Consider the following 25,649-nt stretch of genomic DNA (forward strand, 5'->3'; position numbering starts at 1 on the left):
GGCGTGGGAGTCCCCAGGAACATGTCAGGGGGCGGGGGGGTGGATAGGGGTTGGGGCAGTCGGGGGACAGGAAGAAGGGGGGGTTGGATAGGAGTGGGGTCCCGGGGGGGCAGTTAAGGGTGGGGGGGTCCCAGGAGGGGACGGTCAGGGGACAAGGAGCGGGGCGGGGGGTTGGATGGGTTGGGGATTCTGAGAGGGGTGGGAAATGGGAGGGGGCGGATAGGGGGTGGGAGCCAGACTGTTTGGGGAGGCACAGCCTTCCCTACCCGGCCCTCCAGGCAGTTTCAGAACGCTGATGTGGCCCTCAGGCCAAAAAGTTTGCCCACCCCCTGAGCTAGACTGTGTAATTTATACAAAGCCTTGTGGTGTCGGAGGCAGACCTATGATGCCTCTAGGGGAGGAGGACTGGGAAACAATCTCACACGGGACTGCTTGGTGCATATGGGAGTAGTGGATCTAGTGCCATCCTTTAGCAAATTGCTGCCCACCTCTTCATGGACCAATTTCTGCTTATAGGGACTGCTATTGTATCAGGCCTTTGTAGGAGCCATGCAAGGTGGAGGAATATTCTTGGGTGCTGCACTGTTGTCTCTTCATTCCCCACAATCTAGCCCTCAAATGGATTAGAATAATAGAATACGAGTGTTGGAAGGGACCTCGGGAGGTCATCTAGTCCAACCCCCTGCTCAAAGCAGAACCAATCCCCAGACAGATTTTTGCCCCAGATCCCTAAATGGCCCCTTCAAGGATTGAACTCACAACTCTGGGTTTAGCAGGCCAATGCTCAAACCACTTAGCTATCCCTCCCCCCGGGTTATGGGTTAGCATGTAAAGCCAACTCAATCAGTAGCCCCTGTGACTGTCTAACCCTTCAGCGTGTCACTGTTTTGTTTCTTTGAGCCGTGGGGCAACAGTCCAGGGGAGAAGGGCACTGCACCAAAGATGAGCTTGAACAACAGCTCCGACTTTGGGGAAGTTCAGATCCGGTTCTGAACTTGCTGTTCAGACCCATCTTTATAAAGAGGGTTGTCCACCTGTCTGGTCCTGCAGTGATGAGAGCAACTCATGGACCTAAAGAAAGAGGGAGTGAAAACTGGAATTCCTGGTCCAAAGCTCCTGGCACTTTCTGAAGATCCAGATCGACATCTGAATGTTGTGATCCAGGGTCCTGTCCAAACTGGGTAAGTTTGGCCCTTGCTCAGAAACTGAACAGTGTATCTTGTACTGAGGCCAGATAGTGACAGCTGAACTTCTACAAATTTGCAACTTTGACTCAAACTTTACTTGGGTGAGCATCCAAAAGCCTGCGTTATTATTTCACATTATTTGTCATGCGGTAGCACGTGGCAGACCAGGACCCCATTGTGGTCAGTGCTGGCCAGACACCGAACAAAGATGATCTCAGCCCCAAAGAGATTCCGGCTATCAGAACCCTTGAGTCTGAAAGACTCGGCTGAGCGTCCCATGCGAACAAACTCTCCAACTTTTTCATAGCTCCTGCGTCTGACTGGACTGGAAATACTCCATGAGTGACCCTTCTCAAGGCACTTCCATTCCTGACTCTGGCCCGAACGGAGCTAGCAAACCCTGAGGAATGTCACCAAGTGAAAAGTAATGAAGCAAAATCGTCCAAAACAACCTCCATGGTTTAGTTTGAACATCGGGGTTGCCTGGGGCCTGGGATTGCAAGCCTTTGATCATTCCACCAAAGCCTTACCTAAGGGTTACCCATAACTCATTGGACTCCACCATCTCTGGTGCTCCCCAGGCATACCGCCTCCCTTCCCATTGGTCGGGCTCATTGGAGCAGGGAACAGCTCGCTCTGACTCTACAAGCTGGATGTTGTAGTTGGCACCCTGCTGTCTGCCGTGTTTTGCTGAGGGAATCAGTTCAGTCTTTCTGGATAATGAGATTTTATCCAGGCTACAATTCTATTATGAACTAAGGAAATTGCAAAGTTTTCATTGGAGAGGAGAAGCAACCTTGAGGGAACAGGCAGCCTCTGAAAACTCCAAATGAGCCCAAATTACAGAGACCACTGCTGCCAAAGGCGGCCTGGCCTTAAATTGCTTCTTGTGGTCCTGCAGCGCCTCACCACATACTCAAGTTCTATATTTTCTTTACCATTCCATTAATCACTTTATGTCACTGGTCTACAGCGAGTCTTGGGCTGAATTCTGATTACTCAGTATCCAAGTCAAATAAGCTGCTAGTAACCCAAGCAACAGCTGCCTCTTTCCTATAGATTTTATTTCCCAATTATGGCATGAACATTACATGCACATAAATTATAAGGGAAGGACAATTTGGGAAGCAAAATCTCTCTTGTTACAAGCTACCACACACGTTGTCCCACGCAATACGGTCAACAACATGTATCCTCTAGTTCCATTCTGACTGATTGCATTTCCTGGCCTCAGTTTCATACTGATTTATTTTCCTTTAGTCTATGGAAATTAGGGAGAAGATCAGATTCTGCTAGCGACACCACCCACACAAAGCTGAATATGGGAGCTCGCTGTAAGTGGGATTCTTACACAGTGGCTAGTACATAATAAAAAAGAAGTTGTTGGGATAAGTTATGGGGTTGAAGATTTGCTGATGCTTTACAGGGGCCAAAGCAGGAGGTCATCGCTCAGTTTTTACTCAGACTTAGGTAACAGGGTAGCAGTGTTTGCCTGAAATACCCCAACCTGTGAGGAGGCGTTGACCTGCTAGGAAAGGATTAAATGGATTCTGCTGACTCACAGAAGCAGGTCATTACCCCAGCTGGATATAAGAGACAGTGGGAATAGCTAAGAAGGAGAGAGGAACTAGTGTGTGGGCTGAGCAATCTTGAGAGAGGAGCCATAAGAGCAGTCAATCCTGAAGAGAAGACTTATATGTTATCTTATTGTTTTCTTGGTGCATGTGGTGGGGCGATTGCCCACACTCAGAGAGGGTGGGCTGCAGCAGGTCTAGGCGCCTGCGCAGCCGCCCAACCAATCAGGGAAGGGCTTACAGGGGGCCAATCAGAGGACAGCTTGGGGCCAGCCAATCAGGGCCCGCCTCAGCCATATAAGAGACTGCCCAGAGCAGGAGCAGTCAGTCTGTCCCAGGCCTTCAGAGGGGAAGGTCTGTCTCCAGAGCTGGGAGGCCAGCACCTCGGACAGCGCAGTGCAGGCCAGCCTGAGAGTGGGAGAAGGCCCTACTCCATAGCCTGCTAGGCGGCAGGCCTGGGAGGAGGAGGCCTAGCGTAGCGAAGGGCCATTGGGGAAGCGGTCCAGAGGGATAGTCAGAGGAGTAAGGAGAAGGAAGACAGTGAGACTGTCACTCGAGGGCCTCTGGACCGGGACTCAGGGTAGTGGGCGGGCCTGAGTCCCCTCCCCCCCCTTTTTCCCCCTTTGTTTGCTGTGCTACCCTGCGCACAGCCACAAACCGCAGGGAGCGGCCGGTCAGAACCACACCAGGTCCTGGATTGTGAGGATCGGACTTGAGGGTGTGGGACTGTTGTTTAACACACCTCCCCCGGAAGGGGGTGTGAGTGGACAAGGGGCACTGTCGGAGGACAGTGCTCCGAAAGAGGACTCCATACCTGGAGGGCGACGCAAGTCCGCGGCCCCAACGCAGGTGGAACGACAGGCTAGACGCCACCCGAAGGGGCGCCCTACTGGTTCGAGCCAATTCCCCAAGACGACCAGGAGGAGGCGCCACAGCGGTGAGCTACAACCCTGTCACAGTGCACAAAGACCAGCACCAGGAAAGGAGGGAATTTGGACTTTCTATGGTGTGTGGACTATATCTGCACAGCAGGTAAAAGTTGCTCAGAGTCTTTACATAAGCGCTGAGAAAGGACCTCAGGATTTGGCCTAATGCTAGCTAACATATTTGCATGTGAGATATACTTCATTGTGCAGATGTGAAATCTCAAGGTGAAAGGCTAATGAAGGGGCTAGAGTGAGAGCTTAAAAGGAAAAGCAAGGATGTTTGGAGGGGGGAAAAGACTCACAGACCCATCACTGCCATAGCTAGTGGAAAGGTGTAATATCCCTGTCACCTAAAAAGCAGACACAAGAGAGGCCAGTGAGAGACCAGAGAAGACTAGAGAGTAGTTGTTCACCACCAGCTATATGAATCTCAACAATACTGTATAATTCAGCGCTGCATTGCTCCAGTTTCACACAGGTATTACTGCCTTGTTACACCACTCCTTACACCAATGCAAGCAGCGTGCTGTGGAAGAATGAACACGAGTTTGGGAGTCAGAACATCCTACGATCTAATCTTGGCTCTGCCACAGGTTCCGGGGGTAGCATTTAGTCCGTTTTAAAAAACTTTGTTCAAGTGACAGGGCTTCAGCTGATTGGACTGGGGTAAATCAGGATTAACCCCACTGAAGCCTGTAGAATAATACAGCTGTAAAACCAGTGTGAGCTCAGAATCAGGTCCTAGCTCCCTACCTCCACTTCACACCATGCTCCCTCTTTATCTGTTCCTTAATATGGAATCTACCCCTCTACAGGGTATCTACACTAGGCACTGAAGGGATACTCACTGCTTCAAATGGGTTGTTGCCTCATTTCTTCTGGCAGTGTTTCTCACTGCAATCCTCATTGTTTTTCACAGAACTATTTTGGTGCATTCACTTACAGCTTGCCTTGTAATTATGGGTGTAGCGTGGCATTCTGAGATTCCTGGAGCTATCCCATAACGCCTAGTACTATTGCTGAAGCCAAAGACAAGGCCCAGCATTGGGGAATAAAGATAGGAGGAGCAGCAACACAGATGCTGTCCAGACTAGGGGAAAACCATCATAGACTACAGCTCCCATGACTGTTCAGCTGGACCTGAGCGAAAGACCTCCTCTCAGGTGTTGCAAACAACCACCTCAGCCAATGCTTGTCTGGAATGAATGATGTGACAATGGTTTGTTGCAAAAAACATTTTCAAATAGAGTAAACAGCGTCTGTCACAAACAGTTTAAAAAAATGGATTTCACCTAGTATGTTCTCATCCGCCACAACCAGTTAAGCCACGTTAATATCGTTGTCAGCTAAGTTTAGTCACCAAACCCCCAACTAACACTGCTCAATACAAGTCCTCAAGGCCCCTGTCATCCATTTACCACACAGTTAAAAAAACCCAACCTACCAGGCAATGGGAGAATTTTTCTCTCTAGCACAGCAGGTTGTTTCAGGCCTGAGTTTCAATACAAATGTGCCTGCTCCATGGCATCTGATTCCCAGTTTCCTATGTTCCCATTAGCCAAAACAAATCAAATTAAAATCCCTACACTTGCTTTGACATTCTTCTACAATGAGTCACGCAAGAGCTGAGTTGGGTTGTGTGGGCGGTGGGTGGGGGGGAGGGAACCCACCCAAGACTGCCAGAAAACATCTTGATATGTTTCCCAGGTGCTCGGAGCGCTCTTGTGCGATAGAGAATACTTCGCTGCTAAGGTGTCAGTAGCGGCCATACTATAAGCTATAGGAGAGTGGACGGACGGAGCCGAATGGTTTGATTTTTTTCCAAGACTCTAAAACTTCCCACACAGCAATATTTAAAACCCATCCGAGTCCTCAGACAGGTCTGAAGCCAGTGGTTGCTTTTGGAAAGCCTCAAACTCCCCGATGTCTGGGCCTGTAGCCACTTTGCAAATGGTGGATCCATAATGCTGGCAGCATGCTAGACCTCGCTCACTTATTCCTTCCCTCCCACCCCTAAAATCACTATCTGGTGGAGTGCGGGGGGAGGGGAGGAGTGATACTAAGGGCTTGGGTTGTGCAAGTGTTTATGTGGTGCACAGCTGGGAGTGCCAGGGTTTTACACTGCATCACAAGCATCAGCAAAGGCTATGTGTTGATGCATATACAGTTAAGCACTAGATCATTGGTCCTTCAACTCCTTGCATGGCACAGAGCACAGAGAACAAGGTCGGTGCACCCCAAGGGCAAGCGTGAGGGGGCAGATATGGTTAAGCACCAGGCAATGTCCTTTGTGAGCCTCCAGCCTGCCCCCTTGCATTCATGAATGCCAAGTTATAAAGGGGTGGGGCATGGGCCTGTCTCAGGAGATGTGGGCTTGAGTGAGGTCCTCATCACACTAATGAGGCATTTAGCTACTGGCTCCCTGAGGCTAGAATCCTGCTATTACAGGAGTAATTCGGAAGCTATATAGCAGCACTCTCATCCCTGCAAGACGGATTTCCCCTGAGCTTCCTGGCTTGATCAACACTTGTTACATGCATTTATGCATGCACAGGATCAAGCTCGAAATCTACACAGAGGCTTTTAATCAACTCTCTGAATTTTCTGCCCCAGGAGGTAAGGACAGAATCCAGTTTCCCGGATTAAAGGAGGGTGGGAGGGAAGTTGGCTCCCAAAGTTATCTCGGGATATAAAGAGGATTAGACGCTTAGCCATGGGGATCTCTCTCTTCACATGCTCAGAGTTGAATTTATTGCAAAAGTTCTGGTCAGCAAGGAATTTTTTTCTGTCGCATATTGGCAGGAAACCTAGGGGCTTATCACCTAACTACAGAGTGCTCCGCACAGATCATCTACTATGGCCACCATCAGAGGAGATAGGGTGACCAGACAGCAAATGTGAAAAATCGGGACAGAGGGTAGGGGGTAATAGGAGCCAATATAAGAAAAAGACCCCAAAATCGGGATGTCCCTATAATATTGGGACATCTGGTCACCCTAAGAGGAGATGCTGCTATGATTTCAACTATTGGTGCAAGTTTGGCTAGTGCTTTCCCGCAGACAGAGATAGGAGTGTATATTTACAGCTGAGTTAACACAGGGGAGGGTAGAAGGAGATTCTAGGAATATTCATTTGAATTTTTAAATGATTTCCCTTTAGGGTGTTCACAAATATTCATTCAATCAACTTTCAGTAGCATTAATGTCCACTGAGGGAGAAATTCATCCCTGTACGGTGGGCTTACATCCAGACCCAAACATCCCTTAAGTCCCATTTAAACTTGGCAATGTTCAGCCCTGCACAGATCAACAGATATCCCCCTGGCTAAACATCTAATCCTGTTTAGATCCTGAGCTACCAGTGAGAACAGGGCTTAAGCAATGCATACACTTTTCTACACATGGTGAATCGCATCCAAAAAGAGCATTTTTAGTTTGCAGGTTTGAAAACTCAAGAAAAGCACTTTTGTAAATTTACATCAGAAATCTGGTTATAAAAGTGACATCCAACAAAAATATTGCCATGTGACTTATGTGGTGAATCATAGCAAAGTATCATAGCTCAGATCTCAATATACAGAACAGCCAGGGATAACGAGTCATCAACATTTGCAGAAAAAAAATTGCTCAAATGATGCATAAACTCCAGGGAAAAATATTGCTGTTTGCAGACATTCCAAGTGGAGAAAAAGGCAAAATTCAGCAAATATATTATTCACCACCCGTTATTCTCTCATCTCGATGTATGTTTCACTGCAGCAGCCACGAACCCCCTCATCCATGACCAGTATGTGGCTACACTTTGAAAACAACAAGCTCAGATAGAGCCATTTTTTCCATGTTCTTGGAGGCAGCTGATTCAGAAAACACATGCACACAACAAAAACCCGAACGAGCTCCTTCCAGTATTCTGCACAACTCATTAGGAATATCCCCGTCCAGCTCCCATCCCTGGGGTGGTGTGTTTGTTGCAAACATATACATTCGATTCTGACTGTCTCCATTAGGAGTAAGTAATACACCTGCACGCTAGGGATGTCTGGAGTGGTCGATGATTTTCCTTTGCGTTTTGGCAAGGAGCCCAGACTGCTTTTTAAAAAAAAAAAAACCACCGTGTGGAATGAACATGTGTTTCATTTGTTCATACCAAAATGAATGGGGAGTGGGCCGAACACTGTCAATTAACAGAGGCTCTTACAAAGCACAGCTTATTTATGCTGGGTCAAACCTTGATGTCTTTACTCAGTCCTTGTTTCAGTGGGAGGTTACTTACATCAGGATCCAGCGAGAAAGGAGACAGGATTTCACTCCATGTGTATTGTTACGATCAAATGTTTTTTGCATAAGAAACTGCTGGTTAACTCACCGTGTGCTCCCTTCCTCATCACATACAGTGAATGCTGTTACAAGGTAATTAATACCTTCAAGAAACCTTACGCTGGAACAAACCAACCGAGCTTAATGCATAAGTGTAGGATTTAAGCCAACAGTAGTCTAAATTCTGAGGTATTGATCCAGGACCTGATTCTTCCCTGCTATGTCCCTTGGGAATTCATTTACAGCTGTGCAACACAGGTATGAAATGCTGGCCGATCAGAATGGGTGCATCTTATACCCACTTTCACTGGTGTAAATGAATTCAATGCTGGGGCAAGGCAGGGAAGAATTGGGCCCCCAATGCTTACTCAGTCCTCACAAAGGGCAAACTTCTTTTAAAGTCAATGGGAGTTTCTTTACAGACAAAGTAAGCCATCGTGTACATGGCCATGTAAAAGAAACCCCTAGGCCCACATGCATGGATGCACAAGGGCCTCTCCCACAACAGCAGGCTCTGCACTCTGGGGGCTGATTCATGCTCCCCACAAACCTCTCCCCACTATGGAACATGTCAAGGAGGGGTCCCTTCCGCACTAGTCTAGGGCATGGGACAGGTGAACAAGAGACAGTCTAAAGGGGCACACTACACATCCACTGTGTGTAAGGAGAAGAACTGAGACCAAAAATACCTCAGTACTTCTTCTGGGGCAATGCAGCTCCATGCTGTCCTCTCATCACCACAACCTAGCCTTGAGGGAATACCGCAGGATGTCCCAACAATGATAAGCCACCAGCCTGTACTATTTTGGCATCACAACGAGCCTTCCTGATGTTCAGTGCCAGAGCTACTGTTCCATCCACCAGTGCCTGAAATGGGGAGAACACCCAGGGCTCCTTCTGGGAGGCTTCACTTAAAGTCAACAAAGGGTTTTGAATGCACAACCCCGGCAGGACCAAGCCCTCAGCACTGCACTGCAAAATCTGAGCCCTGGACTAAAACCCAAAGAGGTAAAAGCCCCATAGAAACATCAGCCTAAGCACAGCTGCATAGCTGGCCTGAGCTGTCGTACATTATCCTTTGTTTCCCAACTCTTCGTTTCATCTTTTTTTTTCCCTCTTGCCCCAGTGAGAAACCCCAAACCCCCAGCAATTAGCTCATGGGAGATTGAAGCAGATGCTTAAAGTAGGCACAGCAATGTGAGTACACTAAACGGGTCCATCCACTTCTTCAAATGTAAGGAAAAAGGGAGCGTATCTCCAACGAACGGGCTTATGCTCCAGAAATTCTATTTAATGCAAATAAAAGTAATTTATGCAAGACCTTCTGCAGAGCATGAGGTACCCAAATTAGCAAAAATGGGAAACACATACTGACCCTAAGGCTAAAGCAATGTTATCTCTGTTGTTACTCTCAACAATAGCTTTTAAGTATCATGTTGTGATGCTGCCAATAAGTTTCAGCTGGAAACCTCATTCCAACAGCAAGAGCTTTTGGCTTTTACCTCTTGTTTAAACTGAGAAAAGCGACCTCTCCAAAACCCCAAACATGCTCTAATTGCGCTCTTCTTCAGTGTTATTTTAATACATCAGATCACTTTGCAGTACCTCTTCCACTCCAGGAGCCCCTTTTGCCTTCTCCTCCTCAGGGACATACAGATCAGAAACTCCACTGTAAACTTTGGCATGATGTCATTGCAAAGGGACAGGTTTCCAACATTACATCATCCTGTCTGGGCTGCAGATCAGAATCCTACATCTCATAATTTCCATGGAACAAACTAAGCCCTCTCTCTCTTTCTCTCTCATTATTAACAGGACAAAGTGGATTACAAATGAAACCGTAGGCTGAAAGAATAACGATTCTAAAGCTAATGTTATCCATCAAATATAATGAGCCTGCAGATGTTATCTTTTGCCAATAGCCAGTGTTCAAATGCAGAATTCTGCCAGGCAAATGTCAGGAGTAAACATACAGGATTTTGCTGTCCAAGTCTTATAATCCCTTTGGTGGTCAGAAATAGTCTTGAAGGATGAAGTTTAACTTAATGAAACCAGTAAACTTTTAGAAACCATTTTAGAAAGCTCCACATGGCAGATGATTCTCAGTAGGAGACATCCTGAACCTCAGGAAATACTGGATAAAGGCCAGCCCAAGGGTAGGCCTCCAGGGACAGTTAACCTACTCTGGATCACATTAGCAAGAGGTGGAGAGGCCGTAAAGGTTCTTGTGCCCCATCATGGATGGTATTACTGTTTTCCCCACGCTGCCTCCCTGTTAGCAGGCTTCACACATACATGTACGGATCTCCTCCAAACTGCATGGAGCTCATCGGTGCTGCTCATTGGTTGGGCAACAGGGGTTGCTAGTGAAGCAACATTAGGCTTAAAGTTCCTGCAATCCCAAGTATGTTCTTGTTTGTTTGTTTTCCAATTAGGCAATTTCCAAATGAAAGTGCGCAGGCAGGTTGTTGCCAAATATACCATATTCCAGAAATGAGGGGGGGGGAACGATATTGAGCTCAACCAACCAAGTTCTAGCTCTTTAATGGATTTCATGTGGCTCTTTGCAGCACATATTGAATCACTGTGTGATTTAATGATTAACCAGTCAGGACGCTTTTACTATGTTATTAACCAACTGTAGAATACTTGGTCAGTCATTTTGCTGTTAGATATATAAAATAGTAAATGAAACCATGAATTCACACTACTGTGGCTCTTTTGGGTAATGCGGATTGCTAATTTGGCTCCTGAACCACTGAGGTCTGAGTATCACTGGTTTAGATAATAAATACGGTAATAGCGCTTTCTATAACACCTTCATTCCGAGGACCCTAAAGCACTCTAAGAACATTAATGCATTAGGATGAAATTTTCAAAGAGCCAAAAGGAGTTAGAAGAATAGGGGAGACCATTAAACTCAAATTTTCAGGCAGGTGCCTAACTCCTATAGGCTTTCAATGGGAGTTAAATGCCATTTGAGCCTTTGAAAAGCTCCCCCAAAAGTCTCATTGAATGCGAGAGGGGCTTGTACTCAGAACTCCCCTGGGTGCGTTTGAAAATGTCAGCCGTTAGACCTCTCCCCCACCGCCTGCCCCCGACCTGGGTAGTAGGTATCGCTATCTTTAAGGAGGGCATTCTAGAACGAAGATTTCTTAAGTGACTTTCCCAAGATTCCACAAAAGCCCGATTCCCTCTAGCACTGGTCCAATGTTTTGGAACATTCAAACTTTGACTACAAAGAATCGATTTTCTACTGATATTTTTGGCGAAAGTGGCAACATGCTTCTCAGCCAGCTCTAATTTCCTCTCTGCCAGTTCTGCACTTTAACGGCTCGACAAGTTTCCCTTCGCTTTCTATGCGTCGTTACAGTTACGCATAAGTATGATCTGAACTGTGAGGCCCTAATCACAACTGAATCCTGATTGTGCCAGGTGCTGCACAGACACACATTAAGAGACATCCCCTGCCCTGAAGAAGAGCCTTACCACCCCAGGCACTGAAATGGACATGAGATCCATGCCAGCGGACCACTGCACCCAGGCGGATCTTATTGCAAGGACTAGGGCTTAGTTTAAGATAAAATGCAGCAAGTGAGGGTAGTAAACAGGAGAAGAGAAGGGGGAAGGAGGGGAATAGCAATGAGATCACTTACTTTGCTAGGCTAGGCACACAACTTGACCACATTAAAAGGTAAACTATCCATGCCCTAATTATTATATCTTAATAAGAGTGTTTTTATGATCTGCTTGAACAATAAGGCATGTCTTAACTGGCCCTATAAGCACACAAAGGCCAAGAGGAATTGAGCCCCAGAGAGCGGCAGTAATTATCCACACATGCCCAACATGGAGTGTTTTATACAGATTATTACATGGATTTTATAACTCAAAATCAGGCAGTACAAAGAAAAAGCCCTATATCTTGACATTCTCTGACCGTTATTGACAGGCCTATGTCATCACAGACTGCCTCAGTCAATCACAAAGCTTTACTTAAGCCCAGAGTTCAAAACCATTAATCCCCCAGTAAATCTAAATGAAATGGAGAGTTTGAGCAAATGTGTGTATAGTAAGAGACAATTAATTTAACGTTTCCACCCAAATCTTAAGATTCTCTCTTCCACAGGTGCCTAACCTTCATAGGCTTATTGAAATAATATGAAATGGTGTCACTTTAGGTATTCAAACACAAGTAATCTGAAGTCCACGTTACCAGAAAACAATTTGCAAAAGTCATAATTCTTCTTTAGCACTGCATACAGCTCTCGCTATTATATATACACTGACAAAACGAGACATTGTCCCTCTGTAAGGCAATCCTGTATGTAAGCCCTCACCAACTGAGGCCAAATATTACATGTTTTGACAACATTGCTTGGATTGTGGCACAAAAACCTCATCGTTAATCGTGCGCCTTTCCAGTGACAGACACTCAGATGGCTGTTGACATTTTCTAGGCACCACTGCGAGTCTGAAAGAGCCTAACTTGGTGATTTAATCCATATGCTACGAGCACACCATTGCACCAGGAAGGCTCCCTTGAAATAACAATAGCGGATCAAGTGAAGAGAAACCCGACTATTAAAATCATGAATTACTAGGAGATCAGGGAGAGTTATAGAGATGTTTAATACAGAGCCCCAAAAGAGGCTGGCTCACAATGTTATATTTTCCATCATTCCATGCCATGTTATATACTTGTGGCTTAAAATGTTGACTCCCCTCGCATTCCCTTAAAGGCTTTGCAGCAGAAGAGGTGAAATCAGAGTTGGCCGGACCAATAAAGCAAGTAGCCAGAGCTGTAAATTAGCTTCTTGCAGCAGTCTACTGAAGTAGTGAAAAATACACTGGAGTATGTTTCTGTGGTTCATCTTAAACAGAGAAATTTAGGTTAGTACATTTCTGATTAAAAAATAAAACCCCTCTACGGAGGCTCACAAAAAGCGAATGAGCAAGAGTTCAACCAAGTTTCCTCTGTCCCCCCCACATCCTCCAATTAGGCCCAAATCCTGCAAAAAAGTGTGCCTATGCTCAATGTTATGCTTGGGGGTCTCTTTGGGTATGTCTAGACTTCAATCTGCAGGTGTAAATTTCCACTCAAGATGACATACCCACACTAGCTCCAACAGAGCTAGCACACTAAAAATAGCAGTGGGAGGAGCTCTCCATCCAAGTGCATGCCTAGTGTCTCGGATGGGATCGTACTCGGGGCAGCTAACCCTTCCCAACGCCTGCGCTGTCACTCCTGCACCTCTATTTTTACCGGGCTAGCTCAGTCTCCTCATGCAGGAATTTACCCCTCCAGCTCAAATGCAGACATACCCTTTGATATCAACGGTGCCACTCACGTACGTAAGGCTTTACAGGATTTGGGCCTTTGTTACTGGACTTAAAAAGAAGTACATTTTCCTACTGTGCTGCCTCTGTAATCACAATTTCTGTTCATATTCGTATGACAGATTGTTGCAAACAGGAACACAAAAGAGACCCAAACTTGAGGGAAGCGTGGATCCAGAGCTGACTACGATACAAACCCTGTAGCTGGGGCCCTGTTTATAAATCATATTTTCCCTCTGGAAAGTATGCAGAGATTCTCAGATTACAAATATTAATGATCTAACCGTCCCTTCAGTGCTGTGAGGATAGCAGTGTTATTATTTTCCATTTGGGAAGACAGAGGCACAGTGAAGTTCCATACCTGGTGAAGATCCAGTGTTAGAGCTAGAACAACGAGGAGTCACTGTGGCACCTTAGAGACTAACAAATTAAGCTTATGCCCAAATAAATGTGTTACTCTCTAAGGTGCCACAAGGACTCCTCGTTGTTTTTGCTGATAGAGACTAACACGGCGACTGCTCTGAAACCTTTTAGAGACGGGAGTAACACCATGGAGTCCTGAGTCTGTCTCATCCTCTAACCACTAAACCTTGTTTCCCATTAGATAGCCAATTACTCTCGTCAGCTTTCACGGCCAGGATTCCATACCTCAGTTCGTACACATTTCTGAAGTATCTCATTGCACTAGTGCGGGAAACCAAACCAAACCAAACCAAACCATCACATTCATTTAGTAGCCAGCTACCAGCCTGGCAGATTGGGGAGCAAAAATAATACCAGTAAGCATCTTCAAATATGACACATCTCTCAAGTTTGAAATGCTAAAAATCCAGCATGAGTGAAGGGACTCTAGAGGGACCATGAATACAGTGAGATTAAAGCAGGGATTATCGACTTCAGCAGTCTTTTTTTTTAAAGTGTAAACAAAGCACAGGATTAAAGGTAAACTGGCATTTCAATGAGATAGCAGAATAGCACCAAGGTTTCAGCTAAGAACACTGACATTTCTATTTTGTTTCGTCTTGCTGCTCCCTGAAACATTCAACACCTTAAAAGCCCGTCTGGCATCTTGCCCAGACTTTCTGGTTTAACCTGGCGCAAAAGGCCTTCCCATTATTTTTGATGTCTTGATATCACTAGTGCTCTTAGAAAAAGTAAAAACAGGAAAAGGAATAAAAAGCACCATCCTTTTAGTATCATCCAAAAAACCAGCAGCACAATACCTCTCATCTCAGGACGAAGATCTGGTATTAGCTAATGACAATTTTTTCTGCTGCTCCCCACGCATCAGCCATTCACAATTTCCCTGCCTTCGCAGGACAAGGTACGTAGATACACAAAATCCTCTGACTTATTGTGACCCTGTTTGGCAGCCTGAGAAGGGAATGGTTGGTGTTACAGAGCCGACTAGACCAATGAGATACAGTTAAAATATTCAGCAGGCCAGAATCAGCTCATTCTGTTTCTGGAGAAGCCAACTGTAAAAGACATTAAGCTTAACAACAACATATATAGATGTAGGGCTTTCTGTGTACTAATGTTACCCACTAACTTCATTTATCACTGAAGTCTTGAGAACCGAACATTATGATCTACTCTAACAAGACAATGACAAAACAAGAAATGCATGTCTAATGGTTATAACAACACCATACTCTTTGTGGAAAAGCCCTACAAAATTTAATAGGTATGAACCCTATAGGATTCTATGGAATAGAACTTCTTTAGTAGGGTCTTACCGAAATTGTTTTACAAGGCTAGATTTTACCACCCGTACTCACAAGAAGTTACTCCTAGCATAGTCACAATGATCAGTGTAGTTGTATTACTAATCATGCAGTGTGGTTAGAATCTAGCCCACCAAATTGAATAGCAAATGATATACTTCCTGTAGCGGTTTTCTCAATCGCACGCTATTGCAGGGATACAATTCTTTATTCAATTCTATAGACTGGTTCAAAAAGTCTGGTCACCTAAACAAAGATGATCATTTTCTTTTAAATTTTGTAGGACTTTTTCATAAGGCGCTGCACGCTCATTCTGTCTAATCTGATCCACTCCATTGATGGTCCTGGTACTCGGGTTCCAATGCCATCCTGTGGCACGTTTCATTCAGAAAGATCCTGAAGTATACGGGCTTGGATCACTTCATCCACTTCTGTAATACAGCCACCTCTGGGAAGGAAACCTAGTGCCATAAACCTTACAGAATAATGGGGGATAAACTTTGTTTTCCTCCTAGGGTTTCTTGTTCTCCAAAACTAAAATGGCACGGTCCCCCAGCTTAGCTTAGCTGATTTTCCAAAAAATCATGGTCATTGGCAAGTCTAACAAAAGAATCCCTCTGAGTAATGCCTTCAGGGTGATCCTGGTGCATGCAACCCATCGGTCAGCTGGGTAAGGTCAGAGCCTTGCAGATCCTTGGCTGGTCAAGTGAGGCAACATTCCAGCCACATCCCTGCAGTCTGATGGGAAAGGAATAGCCCAGGAGAGGACATTGCCCTCCGGCGAACCCAGCAATGGCTGCTGCGGAAGGCGAAAATTCCTTGGCAACAGCATACACTTTCTGGGCTACACAAGCAACGGCCCTGAGGACTTTGTCGCATAACATTCCATACAAGTACAACGGCACACAAAGCCAAGCTTTCCAGGCAAAACTCACATTGAAGTCCATGGCAGCCTTGCATGTGTAAAAAAAAGTCAAAACTGAATGAGAGCTTCTAGCATTGGCCCAGCGTGCACACAGTTATCCATGGTACGTGCACATATGCAGCATTTGAGAAAGCAGCATCAGCGCCAAACATTGAACATTTAGCCAGATCAGAGTCCTCAAACATCAGAGTTTCTCCTTTTCCCCCACAATCTGTGCACATAAAAAACAAAGACCAGAGCTGACAGGATTCCCTGAGGCCATGGGACTCCCATCATGCATGATGGCCGCTCACCAAGAAGAGAGATCAGGGTGCATCATGGGAAGTGTGGTCCGGCCAGGAAGCTCATTCCATTGACAGGAATCTGAACACAAGGCATCTGAACTACGACTACAGTGAGGACGCACAGCAGCATTTCTGAATAAAAAAGTTTGGTTTTCAGCCAAAAAAAATGGATTTTTCACAACAAAAGTCAAAAAATTTTATGGGTTGGGGTGAAAGGGTGAATTCCAATAAGCTCTGCTCTTAACCTGTGGCTCACATAGGGATTTGCATCTAATAAAAAAGCACTGCATTTCTAATGTATGTAAAAAAATTCTCCCTAGCAAACAAAACACCAGGGGAGGTATAGCGTGGCTTCTATCTTTCAGTGTTACTGAAGCTACGGGAACATTGGTTACTATAGTTCAGGAGGAAAAATAGAAGCATTTATCTTGCTGCGTAGGATATTTCTTTTCTCTCTCTCTCTCTCTCTCTCATGCAAGGTTCTTTGCTGTCTCATAACATCGTCCTCTCATTCACAGCATGAGGCCAGCCGCCACTTTCCAATCCCAGCATGACAGCCTGTCCTGACATTTCTGAGCATTTGTAAATATCTGTTTTGAACAACAGCACAGCACAAAACTTAACTTGTGTAACCTGGCTGTAGGCTTGGCCCCTTGTCAAGCCTACCCAGCATTCAGAGGGCTTTACAGAGAGATCCACACAGCCTCAGAACTAATTGAATTTTAATGAGAGGAAGTCATTTTTCCACTGGAAGAATGCTGAGCTAGAGAAATATTGTGAAACTCCCCTAAACCAATTCCTGTCACACAGTATGCGATGGAAAGTCACCTTTTGCATAATACACTGCTCATGCTCCACTTTGCTTGTGACCCTTGTTCCCCTCTGAGTTAAGTAATTTCAGCTTCCAAAACAAAAATCTATTCAAGTTTGGTTTGTCCCGATGAAGATTCAGACAAGCACTCCCTTAACTTTCAGCTCCCACTGAATCATGTTGAAACAAAGACAGCCTAGGCCCTAAGCCCTCCAAACACTGCCATTCCCAGTTAACTGGGTCATTCCAAGTTCCCAGCACAAACTACAAACTTGTAACAGCCACAAAACTCCACGGCCGTAGAAAACACCTAAAACGTACTATTAGGTCCTTGAGATTTGCAAAACTTACCTACAGGAGTTACAGAAGCTTCAGTCTCATTGTAACTGGATTCAGGGCCCAGAAATTAGAAACTTTCTAGAAATATGTGCTTTGTTAATGATTCACGTCTCTTTCCCATTGCCCCAAACCAAGGTTGTCTTCAGACATACTTTCTGCTTAGAGCTGGGGGGGGGGGGAAGAGGGAGGAACTGAAGGAAATTAGGTTACTGAGAAATGAAGGAAATTAGGTTACAGTCTGCTGCCTTCATAAAACCTTTTAATTACATTCAATTTATAGCTATTGGCATCTTGATGTTTTTGTGTGTGCATGTTGAAATATCTTGCTCGCTAGGCAAAGAAGGCGAACTAAAAGCATATATTGAGGGGAAGGCTTTTGTATTCTGATCAATTGTCCTCTTCTGCTATAATAATTGTTCTGGGCTTCTCTGTGTCTGCAATCATTTGGCACATGTATATTGCAATCGGTGCCGCCACCATCGAAACAGCCTCCTTTTGCTGTTGGCTAAGAGGAACACTGGGTCCGTTTGTCCCATGAATCTGCTCCAATCAAGGCCACTTCGTTACCAGTGATGGCACGAATGTCTGACCGCCTGTGAAAGGCTGATAGCGGAATTGGCAAAGCTTTGCCAGCTGCAAAAATGTCCGCTCTTGTTGTTTAGTAGGGTGGCTGTGAAGTCTCGTTTCCAGCTGACAATTAAAGCCAGCCTGTTTGGAGATATGTCAAGCTTTTGGGACAGTAAAGAAATCCTCATGACTTCAGTCCTATTCATCTTCTGCTGTGCATAGTTTCATATCAACACCAGACAGCCCATAAATTGACTACCATGGAGGATCCCGTTACAGTTTAATGAGAAATGGAACAGAGTATGCAATTCCACCCAGGAGCCCTTTTCACCAGGCTACTTCATAGGTGGGGTTTTTGTTGGTTTGTTAGGTGTGTTTTTGTTTTGTTTTATAATAATGGAGGATATGTCTTTTCAAATGGCTAAAAAAGAGCCTATAAAAATGACCTACCTTGGATAAGACTCGGATTTCTTTAAGGGGATCTACTAGGCGCATAGGGCCAGGTCTCCAGTAAAGTTCTCTGCTTTACATAACAACTCTGCTGAAATGCAGCATTCAATCTGGTTACTGAGTTTTTCTGGAAGCACATCCAACACTTTAGAAAAACAACTTCCAAAAGTGCCCATTAAATCCAGCTTTTACTTTCCTCTTTAATAGTTAATCTTCCCAGGAAATGTCTATTCATTTAATGCAGTTAGAGATACAGTCATAACCCTCTTCTATCTAGCTGAGTTCTAGTGATGTTGAGTCAATGCATTTTTGCACTGTTTACAGCAGCCCTTCCAAATGTAAATAACACTAAACAGCCCTAGGACTTTCTTTCCAAGGCCTTGGCTACACTTACCAGCTAGTTCGACGGCTGGAAATCGAAGTTCTGGGTTCGACTTATCGCGTCTAGTCTGGACGCGATAAGTCGAACCCGGAAGTGCTTGCCGTCGACTGCGGTACTCCAGCTCGGCGAGAGGAGTACCGCGGAGTCGACGGGGGAGCCTGCCTGCCGCGTGTGGACCAAGGTAAGTTCGAACTAAGGTACTTCGACTTCAGCTACGTTATTCACGTAGCTGAAGTTGCGTACCTTAGTTCAAATTAGGGGGGTAGTGTAGACCAAGCCCAAGTCACAGATAGCACAATGCTGACTAGAGGTGACTTCACTGAACCATAATTATTCATATTGTTGCAGGAACCTTGCATGCAATGCTCAATATGCTCCATGAGGCGCACTCAACTCCAGCTCCAAACAAATGCAATAAACTAATGAAGGATGAGCTGCAAAACTTAATGGGCCTAATTCTGCATCCACCTACAACAGCTTTGCTCCATTGACTTCAATAGCGTTACTCTTTATTTATACTTGTGCAAATGAGAATCCAGTACTCCTGGACATATACAGGCAAAAGAATAGACAGGATCTCTGAAACTGCAGCTTGACTGAGGTTTATTGTGATGTTCACATATCAGTCTAGCTGCTGAACTATGGAAAGAATCACAGATCTCCATCTCCCCCATATCTGACTAAACTCCTGTGCCTGGCTGCCTCTGTCACAACCCTGACTAGCAAATGCTCAGAGACATATTCCACAGACAAAGAACTGTTTACAGAAACTACTGGGCCGATAATTTCAAACTTCTAATAGGACTAAGAGAAAGCCGCTCTCGGCTTGTGGACACTTTGTGACTGGAAAAAGAGGTAGCACTTTGGTGAAATTCTTCATGAATTATTCACCCAGCTTTACCTAGCATTGTCCTATGCGACGACTGTGGGCGGGAAGGGAGGCACCCACTCAGTCTGGCGATGCGATAGCTTTGTTGCGTCTTAGGGCACGAGATCAGGGTTCAAGGCCATGCCCATGGAAGTGGTAGCACCTCTCCCTAGCCAGGCCTTATAGCCTTGAGAGCAGCACTGTGCTAAACAAGGGATTGCCTTCCTCAGCCTTCACTTCCAAGCCACAGCACAACACAAAGCTGAGAGCAGGAACGAATGGAAACCCTGTGGTTATGAAGGTCAGAGCCCTGACCCATACACTAGGGCAAACCAATGTCCTGAAATTGCAGAAACACAGACTCCTTGTTTGTATTCTTGACCAGAATCAAAGCAAGGGAACGACAGCCTGATTTAAACGACACCGACAAGCAAGGGGAAAGGTTCCCAGAACCCATTTCAAATGGCTAAAATGGGACTCTCTAAAATGTGATGATTCTCAGCCAAGTGGGATAAGATTCTGATTTTAAGAGCAGCCACTCTATCAACTGGCCCAGATAGCCAGTTTATAGGCTTTACATTACTGAACTCTGCTTAAACATTGCATTCAGCCTAGCCGCTGAGTTTCAAATGCATGCAATGCTTGAGAAAGACCATCCAGTGCCAGTTCAATCCCGATTTTACCTTCCACAGGATCATATGAATGTGAAAGCCAGACTCAGAGGCAGTTTAATTAAAAAAAAAACTCTCTAAGGGTCAGATTTATCAGTGTCACTCTATTGGAATCAGCTAATTTACCCATCTGAGGATCTGGCCCACAATTCTGATCACTATTAAAATAGACATGATATCCAATAAATCCAGGGTAGGACATTATTTAACAATAAGGCTTCAAAAACCCAACAACCACCCCCATGATGAGTCCCAACAATGAGCTTTATAAACCATTCATCAACCAGAACAGCATCTCCCTCTCACCCCCAGGCCATTGCTTACATCCGTGTCTTACCTCAAAGACTTCCTCATCCAGTATCCTGGTTCCAAACACAATGATGCCATTGACATCAATGATGGGGTGGTCGCTTCTGTCCAAGAACTTAGTTACCTTCTTTTTACAGTCCAAAATCAAAGTGACATTTTTCTTCTGTACACTGATGGCTATTCTGTGCCACCTGTGAAATAACACAGCCCGCAAGCTAGTTAAACAGAGCCTTCTGCTTTCATTAATGAGCCAACAGTTTATAACAATTAGTTGATCATGCAAGGCTGTTGATATAAAACTATGGGCCAATCATTGTTCCCAATCGAGGTGAAATTCACCGATGGGCAGAGGGCCGGTAAAAGGCCCATGCATCACTTAAATCCCCAAAAGATAGGAATTCACCTGGCTGGAGCAATAGGTAGGACCACTTGGCTCCTAATCCCTCAGCGTGGGAGTCTCCCATGCACAGATGTGGGGCGCATTGGGGGTAGAAGTGGCCCTGGTGGGGCCCCAATTTTCCCCTCATCCCCCTCTTCTATCCTCCTTAAGCCCAACACCAGGTGACATACATGGACCTTATGTGCCACACAGGTTTGTATAAGCCCTTTGCACAGGGGGAATGCCATCCCTATAGCCACAAGTCCCCACTGACCTGAAGTGCCTAATATTTCACTAATGTTCAAGGGTTTTTTGCACATCTGTTATTTATATGGCAAAATGGAAGACCTCAGTTAGCGGAGACAGAGCACTGGTAAAATATATCTATAATAGTACATACATCTTATACACACTTAGGTATTCATATAGGTACTCATATAGACTGATGATTGCTTTTATCGTGCACCACGTTCTCAATACACGACACTGCACTTACTTGCCATCTGATAGGTTAATGCCTCGAAAGAGAGGATAGTCTTCTGGGCCTGGCTTCCCGGTATGGTCCTCGTACAGGAATACAGGAGATCTACCCATCTCCATGCCGATCTGCTGGATCCCTTGCTCATTGTAAATGGAGATCAAGAAGGACTGACCTCCTTTCTTGGCTTTTACAGTGGACAGAATGGAGAAGTCCTCAGGAAAGGCTGAAGCTGAAGTGGAAAGGCAACGGGGTTAGTTGTTCTTTTGGATGTGATGGTGTGCACGCAATTCATACATCCTGCAACCCGGTGAACAGAGGAGAAACTACCAGCAATTGCTCCTCCTTCCAAGATTTGTCCATATTAGCAATCCCCAAACTGCTGCCCGTGGCAGAAAGGTATGTCAGTGCTACCTGCGGATGGGGACAACGTATCCTACAGGAATGTGCCCGGCAGCCTCCGTTACCAGTAATAAGACACTTTATAAACGGCAAAGTGTTGTGTACGGATACCACCGCAACACCACGATTCTAACTCGATAATGGAGCAGCACGGTGGCTTCAGACAATATGGAGCTACAAAGTTCCTTGCCAGCCCCAAATATCGGGACTGTCCCTATAAAATCAGGACATCTGGTCCCCTTAGATTAAGCCCAGGGAGAAGATAGCAGAAAAATTGGTGAAAAGCAGCTCCCATGGAAAAAAGTTTTCTATTCTAAGGGCTCAGTCAGGCTTCCAGTTCAGCAGTCACCCTTGCTAGGGATCATTCGTTAATGATCAATGAGCCCTTTTCGGTCTTTACCATCGAAACGACAGCCGTGCCACGTTCCAACTCCCACGCTAAGCAGAGGAGGGCCTCAATGTTGCAGGATGGGAGACCTCCAGTGGGACACTAAGGGGCTGCTGCTGCAAGTGATGGGTGTAAATCTGTAGCATTTATGCCACTTGGTTCCATGGTATGCCCTGGAACTTCTTAGGAGACAAGATATGCTGTGCCATAGGGTCTAGAGACGCTGGAAATTCAGGGATTATTTTTATAAAAAATCTCCCCTGGTAAGTAGACACATGCAATGTATTAGGTACTTTGTTGTTTTGCTGGGGCTTTTTTAATCAGTTTTTGTCTATTTTGTCTATTTAGGCAAGAACAGAGCATTCTGTGGCTTTGGCTCACCGCATTAGCATGGGCAGCAAAAATCTAAAAGCAAAAATAAATCCAACAATAAAATGGAGCCTTTGGTTTGACTGAGCTTTGAAAAGCGCGTGGCAAAGACGGCTTCTCATGCCAATCGTCCACAGCGATACCGTGGCCCATGTCCTCCTTCACATGGGGATGAAAGTGTGATTAGAGTCAGGAAAGCAAGCACAATGATATTGTGGGAGCCCATCTTTATTCTTGCAACACTCATGTTGTAATTAAGCCCTGAAAACGGGGCTTCACTGGCGTGGTGCATAGGCTCAATCCAGTCATTTGGACAGGGGTGCGTTCCAGCCTCAGAGACTGCAGATCACTTTAACCCAAGGCTGCAAGGCAGCACATGAGAGTTTTCTAACTGCCAGAGCTGTATACGCCTCCTGGCATCTGAAACCGTGGTTGGTTTGGTTTTCTGCCTCTCCCTCCATCAGCAGCACTGCAGATGCTAGAGATGAATGCAAATTGCAAAACCCACGTCCATCTTCGAAAATTAATTCCTCCAATATGCAGGGGGTGTGAATTGCTAACTAAAGGAGGGGCCGGGGGGGGGCACTTCTTTAGCTTATTATAGAGAAAGGGCTGCTGAAATCTGTGTATTTCTGTCATCTTAATACGTTGTATTCTAACAATATAACAACACTTGCAAGGGTATCTGTCCCACGGGCTAAGGCCTTCACAGAAAGACATAATTGGCCTCTTGCACCTATCCACTGAGGAAATCGTAAGCGAAGGAGTGCCAGAATGGAACAGGGCGTTGCTGGGATATGTCGTGTGTGCGATGTGAACATCTCTGTGTGGTGCCTGGCAGTGTGTGGGGCAGTACTAGCACTGTGGCTAATTTTTTAAGCTGTAAATTCACAGCCATCTAAACCACAAAAATGTTAACGCAAGTGTCCAGCAGCTTCAAACAGGTTTCCCTCCCCACTGCAGGCTTTTCTTGAAGGATGCCCCAGGGCTGAATGAGGGATTTGACCTAGTTAGGCTACAGTGGACCTTATTCAAAGTGTGGGGAGTGTATCAGACCACAGCAGGGCTTGTTGAACACACAGACAAGGAAGTCATAAGAAAAAGACTGTCAGATAATTTTCTCCACTGTCCAAAGAGAAAGTAGAAAGCCACCAAATCCATACAGAACGCCTGGAACAAAGAAAAACAAATTACTGTCCTGCAAGATGTGAAATGAAATTCAGCCCCCAGGCAGAGGTCTACCCTCATGCATTTAAATGGTCCTACTCAGCACAGGAGTGTCACCAAGTCCACCAAGCTGGTGACTTCACTGGAACAAGGGCGGTTTATTCCAGCTGAGGGTCTGGCTCACCTTATGAATATCAAGCCTTTTGGTAATACCATCTGCAAGTGGATACCACTGATCAGAATTCTAAAAAGTAACTCGGCCAAAAATATGGGGCCAGATCCTCAGCTGATGTAAAGGGATGCAGCGGCATTGAAATCAAGGGGGTTGCACCCGATTTACACCAGCTGTGGATATGGACCAGGACGTAGTTTTCCCTAAAAGTACCGAGATGTAGTAAGGAAGTTGTTTCCCTGCACTGTTACGCTGGTTTTATGCCAGCCTAACCCCACTGACTTTAGTGAAATTACACAAGTGTAAAACCACTGCTACAGAGTGGAGAACCAAGCCCAGTGCTTGAGCCCCGTTCTTACACTTATGTTAGCTAAGACATGGTCCCAGAAATGAAGGTATGTGAGAACTGTGCCTTCCCTAGGATGAATTGTGCCATCTCTTTCCTTCTGCCTGTATACTCATAACACTGCTGTTTCAAATCAAAATGCAGCCATTTTCCTGGTTACAACTATGGAGAACAATTTGGGGTCTTTTATGTAAAATACTTCACATCCAAAATGATCCATAAAAATGGAGAATTTCATTATGAACCATCTGTACAGAACTTTTCAACCTCAATGACTTGCCAAAACATTAAAATGCTGCTTTTAATTTATTTTGTTATTAGTATTATTATTAAAATGTCTCCATGGCAATGTGGGTTTCTCAGCTCAAATAACCATAATTGATAAATTATGGCTGACATGACTCTATTATTGCTCCGTTACCCTGGCAAAGTAACAATGCATTTCCTGTCATGGTTAGAAATGATCCAGGCTATCCAATGATATGTGGAGGGGGTTCCGTTCAGAATGCAATAAAACTAATAACAAAATAGCACGTAGGATGTGATCCAAATTCTATTGCAATAAATGGAAAAACACCCATTGACTTCAGTAGGCTTTGGGTCAAGCCTTTTTACACCATTCTACATTTTCAATGATGTTCATGCTGAATGGTGTTGAGACCTCATCTCTCCAATAAAGGGAATTACACCAGTAATGAATTTTGCCCATTGTATCAATATCCCCTCAAGACTGAGTGCCACTCTAGCTCAAATCATTATAAATTGCTTTTGGCAGCATGCTTGTGAGTTAACTAAGTATTAATGTCCCCATTTTACAGATTTCATACCACCCAAGGCAAACGAAGGTAACCGTTTTCTAACTAAACAGGTCCTCTCAAAATGATTGTCCAACCCCCCTTAGATTATACGGTCACCTGCTCCAAATGCCCACCAACTGCCCTGTGAGAATCATCTTAGACTTTGACCTAATGAAAGCAGGATGGAAAAATGGACGCCCTTCAGCCCCAAAAGACCTAAAACCCAATGGCTGGACAGCATCAACAGACACTTGCCCCTCATAGGCACCTTACCGCATAACGTGCCGGATTTGGCATGGGACAGAACATCATGGAGGCGCATAAAGCATTTGGTGGCCTCTGTGCTGTCCAAGCGACAGCATGAGAACTAACTGTTTTACAGATGGGGCACTGTCCATTGAAATATCCCCGATCTTCAGCAGCTCTTTTCAAAGGCCATAGAAGGGGGAAGGAGTGGGGTATGGGCACAAGCGAG

General features: G+C 45.3%; 1 protein-coding gene across 2 annotated transcripts in view; it reads right to left on the reverse strand.

Annotated features, from left to right (window-relative positions):
• COL5A1 (collagen type V alpha 1 chain) overlaps positions 1–25,649 on the reverse strand; it is a 244,922-nt gene that overhangs the window by 156,969 nt on the left and 62,304 nt on the right. For both annotated transcript variants that reach the window (XM_054007167.1, XM_054007166.1), the window contains exons 3-4: positions 21,552–21,765; positions 20,705–20,867 (exon numbers count right to left, since the gene is read on the reverse strand). In XM_054007167.1, coding sequence (XP_053863142.1) covers positions 20,705–20,867; positions 21,552–21,765 — 377 coding nt within the window. The remainder of the gene's footprint in view (positions 1–20,704; positions 20,868–21,551; positions 21,766–25,649) is intronic.

The sequence above is a fragment of the Malaclemys terrapin genome, chromosome 17 (assembly GCF_027887155.1).
Source record: "Malaclemys terrapin pileata isolate rMalTer1 chromosome 17, rMalTer1.hap1, whole genome shotgun sequence".
Taxonomy (NCBI): Eukaryota; Metazoa; Chordata; order Testudines; family Emydidae; genus Malaclemys; species Malaclemys terrapin.